At 41.7% G+C, this 13,522-nt stretch overlaps 1 protein-coding gene across 8 annotated transcripts in view; it reads right to left on the bottom strand.

Moving 5' to 3' along the window:
• The window catches only part of LOC114803117 (NACHT, LRR and PYD domains-containing protein 12-like), a 38,500-nt gene extending 25,461 nt beyond the window's left edge, over positions 1–13,039 (bottom strand). For 5 of the 8 annotated variants that reach the window (XM_029002441.1, XM_029002444.1, XM_029002447.1 and 2 more), the window contains exons 1-10: positions 12,951–13,039; positions 12,530–12,612; positions 11,891–12,232; positions 11,519–11,800; positions 7,395–7,478; positions 5,230–6,958; positions 3,470–3,643; positions 3,056–3,229; positions 2,600–2,773; positions 1,840–2,013 (exon numbers count right to left, since the gene is read on the bottom strand). In XM_029002441.1, the coding sequence (XP_028858274.1) occupies positions 1,840–2,013; positions 2,600–2,773; positions 3,056–3,229; positions 3,470–3,643; positions 5,230–6,958; positions 7,395–7,478; positions 11,519–11,800; positions 11,891–12,232; positions 12,530–12,587 (3,191 nt within the window). In that variant the 5' untranslated portion in view covers positions 12,588–12,612; positions 12,951–13,039. Of the gene's footprint in view, positions 1–1,839; positions 2,014–2,599; positions 2,774–3,055; positions 3,230–3,469; positions 3,644–5,229; positions 6,959–7,394; positions 7,479–7,962; positions 8,088–11,518; positions 11,801–11,890; positions 12,233–12,529; positions 12,613–12,902 lie in introns of those variants that run through there. The other 3 variants (XM_029002442.1, XM_029002445.1, XM_029002448.1) reach the window with 3 other exon arrangements.
• Positions 13,040–13,522: the final 483 nt, after the last annotated feature.

Below are 13,522 nucleotides of genomic sequence, written 5' to 3'. Positions count from 1 at the left end.
AGTGAAATTTCCATAGCAGTAGCACTAGGTGTGGGAGAAATGCTCCCTAAGGTAACATTCCCTGACCAGTGTGCAGGGAGTTCTGTTTCTCTACACAGTAGAATGGAATGTTATTTCTATCATTCTTCTTGAAGCTCTTCCATGTTTTCAACGTGTTCCAGCAGTGTGTGTGGTGACGTGTGTGTGTAGTACTGTAGTACGTGGTGGTAGTAGCCTAGTGGGCAACACACTCGTGTCCCTGAGCAAGAAACTTAACCCTGAGTGTCTCCAGGGGGGGACTGTCCCTGTAACTACTGATTGTAAGTCGCTCTAGATAAGGACGTCTGATAAATGCTGTAAATGTGTGTAGTGCCTGTATCATTGTGAGTTTTGTTTGATCTTTCTTTTTATCACTTTCTTTGTGCAGAACTTTGTATTGAACTCCTGTTGTTCTAAGACAATAAAACATCACACACAAATGTACAAACATACACATTACAACCCACAGACACATAATCAGAAGGTTCCATGAGCTTCATCATGACAACTGTATTGAATTCAGCTCATGACACTACTGCATCTTCTTTTTTTTCTAAGTAGCAAAATAGGTCCTAAAAGACAAGAGGAGCAAGAAATGAATGTTACAAGTGCAAAAAATTAAATAGATAAATACATGAGTAATTAAATAAAAGATGTGTCATTAATTATTTACAATGTGTAAACATCAATAACTTATTGACAGGAATAGTAAAAACAAAAGCATTATTAATTAATTAAATGTCATATTTTTATATGATATGATTTTCCTATGATTTAATATGATTACTATCAGTCAGTCTGACTCATCAGAGTATGTGGGCGGGACTAACGCTGATCTATCCTATGTCGTTCTCAGCATAGCGTATGCACTCAGATTGTGGGGAGGGGGGATCTGCGCGATTTCCTCCGCTACTACTTTCTGGCTGCTAGTACTTGTCGTGGTGTTTCATTTCATAATGTCTTCTTATGTTATATTCTTTGCTTACCGCTACATTGGTCCTGAACAAAACAGGTCTGTCATTAACATTTGTGAACAGATATTCAGCCTCCCACACTTACTGAATACACCACTTTTCCACCTTTTGTTTGGCTATTTTTAGGGATAATTGATACTAGTAGTAAAAGGGGCCTAGTGGGACATGACCTGCCAACACACCAGCAGAGAATTGTGGGATTTGTAGTAAAAGCGGTGCATGCGGAGCACATGCTGTCTACCACAGGCCAGGTCTAGTAAATATTTGTGATCTTGTGGGCCAAATGTAATTATAATATAGGGGAAACACTTAATTGTCTTGGAATGGTCTAGCCAACGTCCAGGTCTCTGTGCAATTAAGAATCTCTGGTGTGACTGTGGTGAGATTGTAAAAATGAAGGAGTTGGAGCAGTGGCAAGATCTGGCGAGTTGGCGTAGAGACTTATCCCAAATAACTTGTAGCTGTAAGAGCCACAAAAGGTGACTCTACAAGGTACTGACTTTGGGGGGTGAACAGTTATGCCAGCTGGTTTTCTGTTGTTTTGTCCTACTTGTTTGTTTCACCATTACGTCCTGGTGTTTTTGTCCTGTGTGTGTTGTGTTGCAGGATGCCCTGATGATGACTGCTAAAGTGATCCCTCCTGTTCCTGCCACCTCTAATTAAGGACACACCAGTATAAAAGGGGGCTCTGGTTAGTTTGTGCTTATTTTTCCTGCTTTCTGTGTGCAGGACTTTGGGTTCAACTGTTGTTCTAAATGTTCTATAAATAAACATAATAACACACACACACAAACACACACACACAAACACACACAGCACAACATCCAGTACTGATATTAACACTCACTGTAGTGTCTCCAGTTTACAGTTTGGATGCTCCAGTGCTGTAGAGAGAAGTTTCACTCCTGAATCCTGCAGTTTATTGTAATTCAGGTCCAGTTTTCTCAGACTTGAGGAGTTTGATGTGAGAACTGAGGACAGAACTGAACAGCTGGCAGCTGAGAGGGAACAACCACTCAGCCTGGGAGAAACATAATAATACATCTGATTATTACACAAATATACCTGTACACACACTAACGGATTATACAGTGCAGAATTATGGTTAACAGATACTAAAAAGTGTGTTTAGTGCTGTCTCTTGTATTTGTGTTTATTTTTCTCACTTTCTTTGTGCAGAAATTTGGGTTCAACTGTTGTTCTAAATGTTCTATAAATAAACATAACAATACACATACTGTCAGGATTGACTGCAGCTGGGCTCATCAGCTATGGCCAATTCTGACAACGCATAAATGCCAGAGAATTCCGCCCCTTCGGGAGGGACGGCATTTTCGTGAACTCATTCTGAACTTGAATTCCCTGAGTGAATGTCTTTATGTTCTTGAGTTCTGGCAATCGCCACATGCCTGCGGGTTAGTTTAATGTTCTTTATTTAAGTTAAACTGTTTTTGGCCACTGTGCCATTCTTTATTGTTTGTTTTATAATAAAAACCCCATTCCCAGCATGTCAGACCTCTGCGCTTCCTTCCCCCGTAAGCCCGTAGTCGTGACACACACACACACACACACACAGCACAACATCCAGTACTGATATTAACACTCACTGTAGTGTCTCCAGTTTACAGTTTGGATGCTCCAGTCCTGTAGAGAGAAGTTTCACTCCTGAATCCTGCAGTTTATTGTCACTCAGGTCCAGTTCTCTCAGACTTGAGGAGTTTGATGTGAGAACTGAGGACAGAACTGAACAGCTGGTATCTGTGAGGGAACAACCACACAGCCTGGAAGAAACGTAATAATACATCTGATTATTACACACGTATACATGTACACACACACAGTGCACACACACTTACGGATTTAACCTTGCAAAACGTTGGTTAACGGATACTAAAATGTGTGTGTGTGGTGCCGTTTCATTGTGTGTTTTATTTTGTTTCTTTTCCTAACTTTCTGTGTGCAGAACTTTGGGTTCAACTGTTGTTCTAAATGTTCTATAAATAAACATAATAACACACACACACACACACAGCACAACATCCAGTACTGATATTAACACTCACTGTAGTGTCTCCAGTTTACAGTTTGGATGCTCCAGTGCTGTAGAGAGAAGTTCCACTCCTGAATCCTGCAGATTATTGTTACTCAGGTCCAGTTCTCTCAGACTTGAGGAGTTTGATGTGAGAACTGAGGACAGAACTGAACAGCTGGTATCTGTGAGGGAACAACCACGCAGCCTGGGAGAAACAAAATAATACATCTGATTATTACACACATATACCTGTACACACACACACACACACACTTAGGAATTAAACCTTGCAGAATTATGGTTACCAGGTACTAAAAAGTGTGTGTAGTGCTGTCTCTTTGTGTGTTTTATGGGTCCAACTGTTGTTCTAAATATTCTATAAATAAACATAATAACACACACACACACACACAGCACAACATCCAGTACTGATATTAACACTCACTGTAGTGTCTCCAGTTTACAGTTTGGATGCTCCAGTGCTGTAGAGAGAAGTTTCACTCCTGAATCCTGCAGATTATTGTCACTCAGGTCCAGTTCTCTCAGACTTGAGGAGTTTGATGTGAGAACTGAGGACAGAACTGAACAGCTGGTATCTGTGAGGGAACAACCACGCAGCCTGGGAGAAATATAATAATACATCTGATTATTACACACATATACCTGTACACACACACACACATTTACGGATTAACGCTGCAAAACGTTGTTCAACAGGTACTTAAGTGTTGTCTCCTTGTGTGTGTGTAATGTAGTGTGTGTAATGCGGTTTCATTGTGTGTAGGGGGTGTGTAATGCTGTCTCATTGTGTGTGTGTAGTGTGTGTGTGTTGTGAAGTGTGTGTAGTGCTGTATCAGTAAAGTAAAGTGAAGTGATTGCCACATGTGATACACAGCAGCACAGCACACAATGCACACAATGAAATTTGTCCTCTGCATTTAACCCATCACCCTGAGTAAGCAGCGGGCAGCCATGACAAGCGCTCGGCGAGCAGTGTGTGGGGACGGTTTGCTCAGTGGCACCTCAGTGGCACCTTGGTGGATCGAGAATCGAACCGGCAACCTTCTGATTACGGGGCCACTTCCTTAACCGCTAGGCCACCACTGCCCCTGAGCAAAGCACCGTCCCCACACACTGCTCCCCAGGCGCCTGTCATGGCTGCTCACTGCTCAGCAAGGGTGATGGTTAAAAGCAGAGGACACATTTCTTTGTGTCACCGTGTCCTGTGCTGTGTATCACAATGACACTCACTTCACTTCACTTAAAACATTCCTGTATTGATTCCGGTATTTAGGTGTCAGTCAGACATCCTTTTCGCTCGTAGTGTTAGAACAAAACACTACAGTACATCTGATAACCACCACTAAGAAGTGTTTGTGTAGTGCTGTCTCATTGGGCCTCATTTATGAAATGTGAGAGAGAATGATTTTTGCCTTAGTACAGACGTGCCTATGGCTACTATTTTTACATATTTCATGTCATATTTATTCACAAGCACCTTTCGTGTAATTGTGTACAGCAGTCAAAGAAAATGTACACATTCAGAACAAATGAAATCATTGTTTAATTAACATTGCTAGATAAACAATGAAAAAAAAACTACTTAGATAAGAGCCACAACACACACACAGACAAATGCATATCCACAAACACAAACATGCAAACACACACATCACAAACAAAAATGACAACATAAACAGCAAGTAACCTGCACTGCAGGGTTTGTTGTTACACCTGATCGTACATCATAAAAGTGAATGAAATGTACATTTCACATTTCAGCCAGCACAACACAATTACATCAGTAGCAATGTGACGGCAATTCTCTTTCTCCTGGACAATTGTATATAGCAGCCAGTAGGACACAGATCCTAATTATCTTAACATAATCTCCTCCAGTAATGCCGGAAAACCCCGTATGTCTCTTTATTAAAAGGGCAATTAGGAGTCTTGTGCTGAAGGAAGCTGCCCTCATGACAAGATAAAAACTGCCAGTCAGCCAGGTGGCACTGAGGTGCCTTGAACAAGATACCATCCCTACACACTGCAGCCTGGGCAGGTCAATGGAAGGTCAATTAGCCAAAAGGAGAAAAGTCATCAATATGTAAAATTAGGCAGGAAAAGGAGACCTTGCTAGTGGGAGAGATTTGGGCTGACTGACCACCATCATAATATTTCATGTGTTTTAGAAAGTCAGGAACTCACCGAGCCTTTCTGCTGTTCCTCAGTGCCATGATCAGTCTGTGACGACCTTCATTATCTGTCCTGTACTCCTGCAGGTCAAACTCCTCCAGCACATCCTCTGATACCAGAATCATGCAGGCCAGTACTGAGCAGTGGGCAGGAGAAAGTTCATCTGATCTCAAGTAGCGATCAGTCTCCTCATGCAGTGAAGCGTCTTTCATTCCAAACATCCCAAATAAGAAATTCCTGCCTGTTTCGGTGGAGACTGTAGTTCTGCTGTTTTCAGTATCTTTGTTCTTCTGACTCTCTGAGCTGCTCTCTGTTTGGGGCAGTAGATCTTGTAGGAGTTTCTGGTTGGACTCCAGTGAGATTCCCAGAAGAAAATGCAGGAAAAGATCCAGATGTCTGTTCTCACTCTGTAAGTATTTATCCTCAGCAGCATTCAGCAAGTCATCTGGTGAGATTCTGTTCTGTTCTGTGAGAAAAGACTCCAGTGGTTCCATGTTCCTGCTCATATAGCAGTAAAACACATAGAACGCAGCAAGAAACTCCTGGATAATCTCATGAACAAAGCTGAAGACCTTTTTTTGCTGATACACAGACACTTCCGTAAAGATCCCAGAATTCACTGGGGCATTGGTGATGTCTATACCACACTCTGTCAGGTCTTCTTCATAAAACCACAGATTCCTCTTCCCCAGCTGTGTAAAAGCCAGTTTAGACCATTTCAGAATGACGTCTTTATCTGACTGCAGGAGCTCCTGTCTGGTTGCTCCATTCCTCTCATCACAATTCTGCTGCTGATTCTTCTTGGTCTGGATGATCAGGAAGTGAATGAAGATCTCAGTCAGAGATCTGGGGATTTCTGTACTGTCTTCTCTGAGCAGCACATCCTGAAGTACAGTGGCTGAAATCCAGCAGAAGATGGGTCTATAACACATGGTGTAGAGACTCCCTGATGTCTGAATGTGAGAGATGATCTTGTCGACTTGAGTCTCATCACTGATTCTCTTCCTGAAGTTCTCCTCCTTCTCTGTGTCACTAAACCCTTGTATTTCTGTCCATCTGTGGATGTAGCTAGAAGGGATCTTCTGAGCTGCTGCAGGGCGTGATGTTATCCAGATGAGAGCAAAAGGCAGCAGGTTCTTCTGAATGATGTTTGTTATCAGCGTCTCTACTGATGAGGTTTCTGTCACATCACAAAGTTTCTTGTTGTCTTCAAACTGCAGCTGAAGTCTGTTTTCATCCAGACCATCGAAGATGATAACAATCTTGTAATAATCCAACATCTTTAGATACTTCAGGTCTTTGATTGCAGGATGGTGGTGAAGCAGAAGTTGATAAAGACTGTACTGCTCATCTTTCATCAAATTCATTTCACTGAAAGGAAGGACAAACATGAAATCTATGTCTTGATCTGCTTTTCCTTCTGCCCAGTCGAGAACGACTTTCTGAACAGACAAAGATTTTCCAATTCCAGACACACCCTTGGTCACCACAGTTCTGATCTTTTTTTCTCTTCCAGGTGAAGATTTAAAGATGTTGCTGCAGTTGATGACGTTGTCTTGTGTTCTTCTGCTGTGTGATGCTCCAATGTTTCCCTCATTCACCTCATCACCATCTCCCTCTGTGAAGTAGAGTTCTGTGTAAATTCTCTCAAGGGCGCTTTCTTTGTCTTTGACAATCTTCTGAAATTGTTTCTTCATATTGGCTTTATGGGTTGACATGACTGTTGTCTTGATTTTCTCCTCTGGTGGAATAAAATAAATACATTAATATTTTAAATCATAGTTTACATTAAGATACAACTTTGCTTTTTCCTGAAATTCAAGAAATAATGTTGACAATGTAATGTGGTAAAGGAAAATAATACCTGCACAATTTAACACCAAGAACCTATATAATAAAGAAGTCCTAATTGAACTTTAACCCACAACACCAGCACCCTTGATGACTGGGTGCTGGATCTCCTGCTGAATTGCTGCAGACCCTGGACCATGTGGCCAGACACACATGTACTGATCAGCAGTAACAATGGAGGAGATGAGGTCCTATAATGTAAAGATAATGACCACTTCATGGACTTCAGGGTAGGTGACTGACCACAGTCCCATATAAACACTCAGTAAAAAGACATGGAGGGGTTGTACTTATCTCAGGTAAGATCAAAATATTAAAATAATTACCTTTTTGTAAAAGAAATCCAATAACAGCCACAATAACAGCCAGAGGTATAAAAACACATAAGAGGTTCTTCCAGTGATGAGCACCTACAACATACAGAGCAAGTTACACACATCCAACTTTTATACTAAATTCAATAAACTTCTCTAACAGCTGAACATGACCTGTAGCACACAAATCTGTTTCAACCAACAAACAAGGCCATAAATGTGTTATTTCTAGTTTAGCAGGAAGGACATTGAACATGTTGAAATGTTGAACAGCAACATGCATCTTTTCAGACATCATTCAGACACTTAGTTGTCTGGAATATCAAACCTCCTGCCACATGACAAAAATACTTGTTTGGCTCAGTATATAACATTGTCATGGCCAACACGCATCCAGCCCACCAGAGAGCGCCAGACCAGCCAGGAAGACCACGACCCGGAAGAGGAAACTGAAGCGTGCAGCGTCGAGTATAAAAGTCGGGTGACCATGAGGAGACGCTGCACGCTCTTTGTATGAGATTACTCATTCGAGACGCTCCCTTAAATCACAACCTAGATCTATCAACCCTTTAATAACGACCTTCGCCTGCCCCCGACTCCGAGAATTGCTTGATCCTTCGGACTCCGACGAAATCCATGTTGCTCTGCCTTCCTGCCTCCCAAGACGTCCTCCCGTCCCGCCCACGTTCCTGGACAACCCTGAAACCCGCCGTCTTCCTATTCTCTTCCCGCCGCGCTGCAGCACGTCCACTGCTTCCTCCACGTCCCCATTCCCCGCCAGTCTCTCCCCCACAGACCAAACGTCCCCGATCCTCCTCCCCAGCCCCTAGCATGTCTGCAAATGCGTCACAGAACTCACTGTGTGACAAACATATTTGTCGTGTAGACATTTTTCAATTTCCAATTTAACAATTTGTAACACTTTGTTAAGATCATACTTGGATTAATTTACATCATGTTTTTAATCCATATTTTGTGGTTGGGCTGTGCTTGGACTGAAATTTTGATTTATGAGATCTAAATTTGATTTAATATCAATTGTACAAAGTTTTGTTGCTCATCACACTTACATTACGTTGGTAGATTCTCACTGAAGGCATCAAAACTATGAATGAACATAAGTGGAGTTATGTTCTTAACAAAAAGTGGAGACCTGGCCGAGAAGGTTTGGGGTGAGCTGGACCGCAGAGCGAAGGCAAAGGGGCCAACAAGTGCTAAATACCTTGGGATTTGGAAAACCATTTCAGGTGACGACCTCTTGAAGCTCATTGAGAGAATGCCAAGAGTGTGCAAAGCAGTAATCAGAGCAAAGAAACTAGAATATAAAACATGTTTTCAGTTATTTCACCTTTTTTTGTTAAGTACATAACTCCACATGTGTTCATTCATACAGGGAGTGCAGAATTATTAGGCAAATGAGTATTTTGTCCACATCATCCCCTTCATGCATGTTGTCTTACTCCAAGCTGTATAGGCTCGAAAGCCTACTACCAATTAAGCATATTAGGTGATGTGCATCTCTGTAATGAGAAGGGGTGTGGTCTAATGACATCAACACCCTATATCAGGTGGGCATAATTATTAGGCAACTTCCTTTCCTTTGGCAAAATGTGTCAAAAGAAGGACTTGACAGGCTCAGAAAAGTAAAAAATAGTGAGATATCTTGCAAAGGGATGCAGCACTCTTAAAATTGCAAAGCTTCTGAAGCATGATCATCAAACAATCAAGCATTTCATTCAAAATAGTCAACAGGGTCGCAAGAAGCATGTGGAAAAACCAAGGCGCAAAATAACTGCCCATGAACTGAGAAAAGTCAAGCGTGCAGCTGCCAAGATGCCACTTGCCACCAGTTTGGCCATATTTCAGAGCTGCAACATCACTGGAGTGCCCAAAAGCACAAGGTGTGCAATACTAAGAGACATGGCCAAGGTAAGAAAGGCTGAAAGACGACCACCACTGAACAAGACACACAAGCTGAAACATCAAGACTGGGCCAAGAAATATCTCAAGACTGATTTTTCTAAGGTTTTATGGATTGATGAAATGAGAGTGAGTCTTGATGGGCCAGATGGATGGGCCCGTGGCTGGATTGGTAAAGGGCGGAGAGCTCCAGTCCGACTCAGACGCCAGCAAGGTAGAGGTGGAGTACTGGTTTGGGCTGGTATCATCAAAGATGAGCTTGTGGGGCCTTTTCGGGTTGAGGATGGAGTCAAGCTCAACTCCCAGTCCTACTGCCGGTTTCTGGAAGACACCTTCTTCAAGCAGTGGTACAGGAAGAAGTCTGCATCCTTCAAGAAAAACAGGATTTTCATACAGGACAATGCTCCATCACATGCGTCCAAGTACTCCACAGCGTGGCTGGCAAGAAAGGGTATAAAAGAAGAAAAACTAATGACATGGCCTCCTTGTTCACCTGATCTGAACCACATTGAGAACCTGTGGTCCATCATCAAATGTGAGATTTACAAGGAGGGAAAACAATACACCTCTCTGAACAGTGTCTGGGAGGCTGTGGTTGCTGCTGCATGCAATGTTGATGGTGAACAGATCAATACACTGACAGAATCCATGGATGGCAGGCTTTTGAGTGTCCTTGCGAAGAAAGGTGGCTATATTGGTCGCTGATTTGTTTTTGTTTTTTTTTTTTTTGAATGTCAGAAATGTATATTTGTGAATGTGGAGATGTTATATTGGTTTCACTGGTAAAAATAAATAATTGAAATGGGTATATATTTGTTTTTTGTTAAGTTGTCTAATAATTATGCACAGTAATAGTCACCTGCACACACAGATATCCCCCTAAAATAGCTAAAAATAAAAACTAACTAAAAACTACTTCCAAAAACATTCAGCTTTGATATTAATGAGTTTTTTGGGTTCATTGAGAACATGGTTGTTGTTCAATAATAAAATTACTCCTCAAAAATACAACTTGCCTAATAATTCTGCACTCCCTGTAGTTTTTTTTAAGTGAAGTGATTGTCACTTGTGATAGACAGCACACAGTGCACACAGTGAAATTTGTCCTCTGCATTTAACCCATCACCCTGAGTGAGTAGTGGGCAGCCATGACAGGCGCCCAGGGAGTGTGTGGGGACGGTGCTTTGCTCAGCGGCTCCTCAGTGGCACCTTGGCGGATCAGAATTTGAACCGGCAACCTTAACCACTAGGCCACCACTACTTAGCAATGCCTTCAATGAGAATCTACCAATGTAAATGGTCATGAAAATAAAGAAACCACATTGAATGAGAAGGTGTGTCCAAACTTTTGCCTGTCCTATATATTAAACTCTCGCTACAGGGTTCTGGTGTTACAGTAATTGTGTTTCTATTTACACTGTCTAATGGTGTCAGAAAAATGGTTAATTGCAGCTTAACATGATAAATGCATTGATTTCCAGTAAAAGTACATTAAGCAACATTTGTGTAGACTGTTGCTGATCACTTTAACAATATTAACCCTCCTCCACTGATATATCCACGCTGATGTTATTCCAGCATGGACAGGATCATGGTGAACAACAGGATGTCCTGTTGTGTGGGTGGTAGTAGCCTAGTGGGTAACACACTCGCCTATAAACCAGAAGACCCGGGTTCGAATCCCACTTACTACCATTGTGTCCCTGAGCAAGACACTTAACCCTAAGTTGCTCCAGGGGGACTGTCCCTGTAACTACTGATTGTAAGTCGCTCTGGATAAGGGTGTCTGATAAATGCTGTAAAATGACAATGATCCACCACATCATGGCAGAATGGTCAAAGATGGACTTCAGGAAGTCGGAGTGCCTCATATAGTACGGCCATCAATGTCCCCTGACCTGAACCCCATAGAGCACGTCTGGGACCAGATATAAGGTGGTAGTAGCCTAGTGGGTAACACACTCGCCTATGAACCAGAAGACCCGGGTTCGAATCCCACTTACTACCATTGTGTCCCTGAGCAAGACACTTAACCCTAAGTTGCTCCAGGGAGACTGTCCCTGTAATACTGATTGTAAGTCGCTCTGGATAAGGGCGTCTGATAAATGCTGTAAATGTAAATGTAAATGTAAATGTCCCAGAAAATAAACAACCAGAAGAATGAATAAACTCTGCAGTAGGTAGTTTATGAGAAGGACTCTGTACTCAGTACTTACGAGGGACATGAATCTGCTCTTCTTTTGTATGTTTGTGGAATGAAACTCTGCAGATTAAACTGATGTTTTTGTGAGTGTCTCCTTCCTCGACTGTCACCCGGCGTTTGACACTGAAGTCCTCAGTGACCCTGTGTGACTCTGTAGGTTCAGCAGGAAGAATCTTCCCTTCACTGTCCAGCCACTCGACTTCAGGCGCTGGATTCCAGCCTGTAGATTCACACACTAGACTGACCCGTCCATCCCTGTGTCCCTCTGCAGAGACAACTGGTTTGGTTCCTACAACTATAGAAATTAGGAAAACAACTCTGGTTTACAGACAGATTCAGTTCACATGTGTCAATAATGTGTTTATAACATTATAAATACTCGCACCTACAACCTGAACAGAGACAACACCATTCCCAGTGTCAGAAACAACAATACATCTGTATTTCTGTCCATCCGAGATCTGAACACGTGAGAGTTTTAATGAAGCATTTCCTCTCTTCAGTTGCTCTCTGAACAGTGTGGTCCTCTGTTTATAAGATGGAATCTGCTTCTGTAGATCATCAACACCATAATGATAAAGATGCACCACATCATCCGAGTCAGCGAGTGACCACTCCACACTCATGTCCACAGCACTGATGTTGGGTTTGAGGGAACAGGGCAGGATCAGGTCTTCACCAACTACAGCAACAACAGTCCCAGCTGGACCAACAACCTGAAACTTTTCTGAAGGAATCAAACACAAAACGGAATTATGCCAAACTATGACATTTCAGCTAAATGTTAACAGATTTGTCAGACGCTAATTTTAAATATTTAAAGTCATGTGGGACATTCGACACACTCCTGCCCAAACAGAGGGATATGGTTAATAATTTTGGATGTCTCTTCATGCAGCCTATTTGTTGTCTTATTAATAACAAATGCCATGTACATGAGTCAGATAGTTGGACTTGCAACATGTTTCATTTGGAATTGATGAACTGGTCTACATAAAAGACCCGGGAAAGATTTGTGCTGTACCTGCATTGGACTCCGTGGTCCACTGAAGAATCAGAAGAATAAGACAGAACTTCATCATTGAGGTTAACTCAACTTTTTTCTTACTGTTGGATGAATGAAAATGATCAGAAATGATTGTAACTATTATGAAGGTGACAAAGATATCAACAATAAATGCACAAATTTGACCAATTCAGTCACTGCAGTTACTGAACTTCAACCTTCCACTTATTTTGTAACACTGATTTGATGTAGGAAGCCTAGTCAACACACTTTACATATTCAAACCATATGCCTTTTTCAGCCCTGCCACCGCCCTCTCAGCCACAGGTCTGGCGATTTCGAAAGTAACAGAATAAATAATAAATGGGCGTTTGCGGTGTGTAAAATCTACCTTCACTCCTCCAGTGCGTTACAGGGTACAGCAGAAGACAGAATTTACCGTGTGCGCCATTAACACCAGGATCGGGAGCTTGAAATTTCACCAAATTCCAGGTGTTCCCGGAAATCCAGTTTCCGCACGTTTTTCCCAGATTGAAATCAATCCGCTAGGTGGCGGTGTTTCACGAATATCCGGGCTTTCAAGCCTTTTTATATGTTTACATATTCCGTTCAGAAAGCACGCTTAAAACGTCACGATTCTACTTTTTTATTGTTTATATATATCATCTTGTATTATACCAGATTTACAATTAATGAAAAAAAAAACAACTATGTTAATAAATGCTGGTCTCGCCAACATGTGAAACGATTGAAGAGTTTGCTTCTATGACACAATAACATTATTCTGCTCGGTTTTGGACACACGACAGCAACATAGAACCGTAATAAATATTTTTTACAGTTATAACAGTAAATAATGTTGGGTGAACAAATAAAATGCTGGTGGTAGTATAGAATTATTGTAAGAATAAAAATAGGGTTAACAGCTTTATAGTATTGGCTTGGAAGAATGTAAAGAAATTTAACAATACATTTTTCACAGAAATGGAGAATTCAAATTTATTATGTTTG

Source organism: Denticeps clupeoides, chromosome 14 (genome assembly GCF_900700375.1).
Source record: "Denticeps clupeoides chromosome 14, fDenClu1.1, whole genome shotgun sequence".
Classification (NCBI taxonomy): Eukaryota; Metazoa; Chordata; class Actinopteri; order Clupeiformes; family Denticipitidae; genus Denticeps; species Denticeps clupeoides.
Note: the sequence above shows the minus strand (reverse complement) of the source record. Positions and strands in the feature narration are given on the sequence as shown.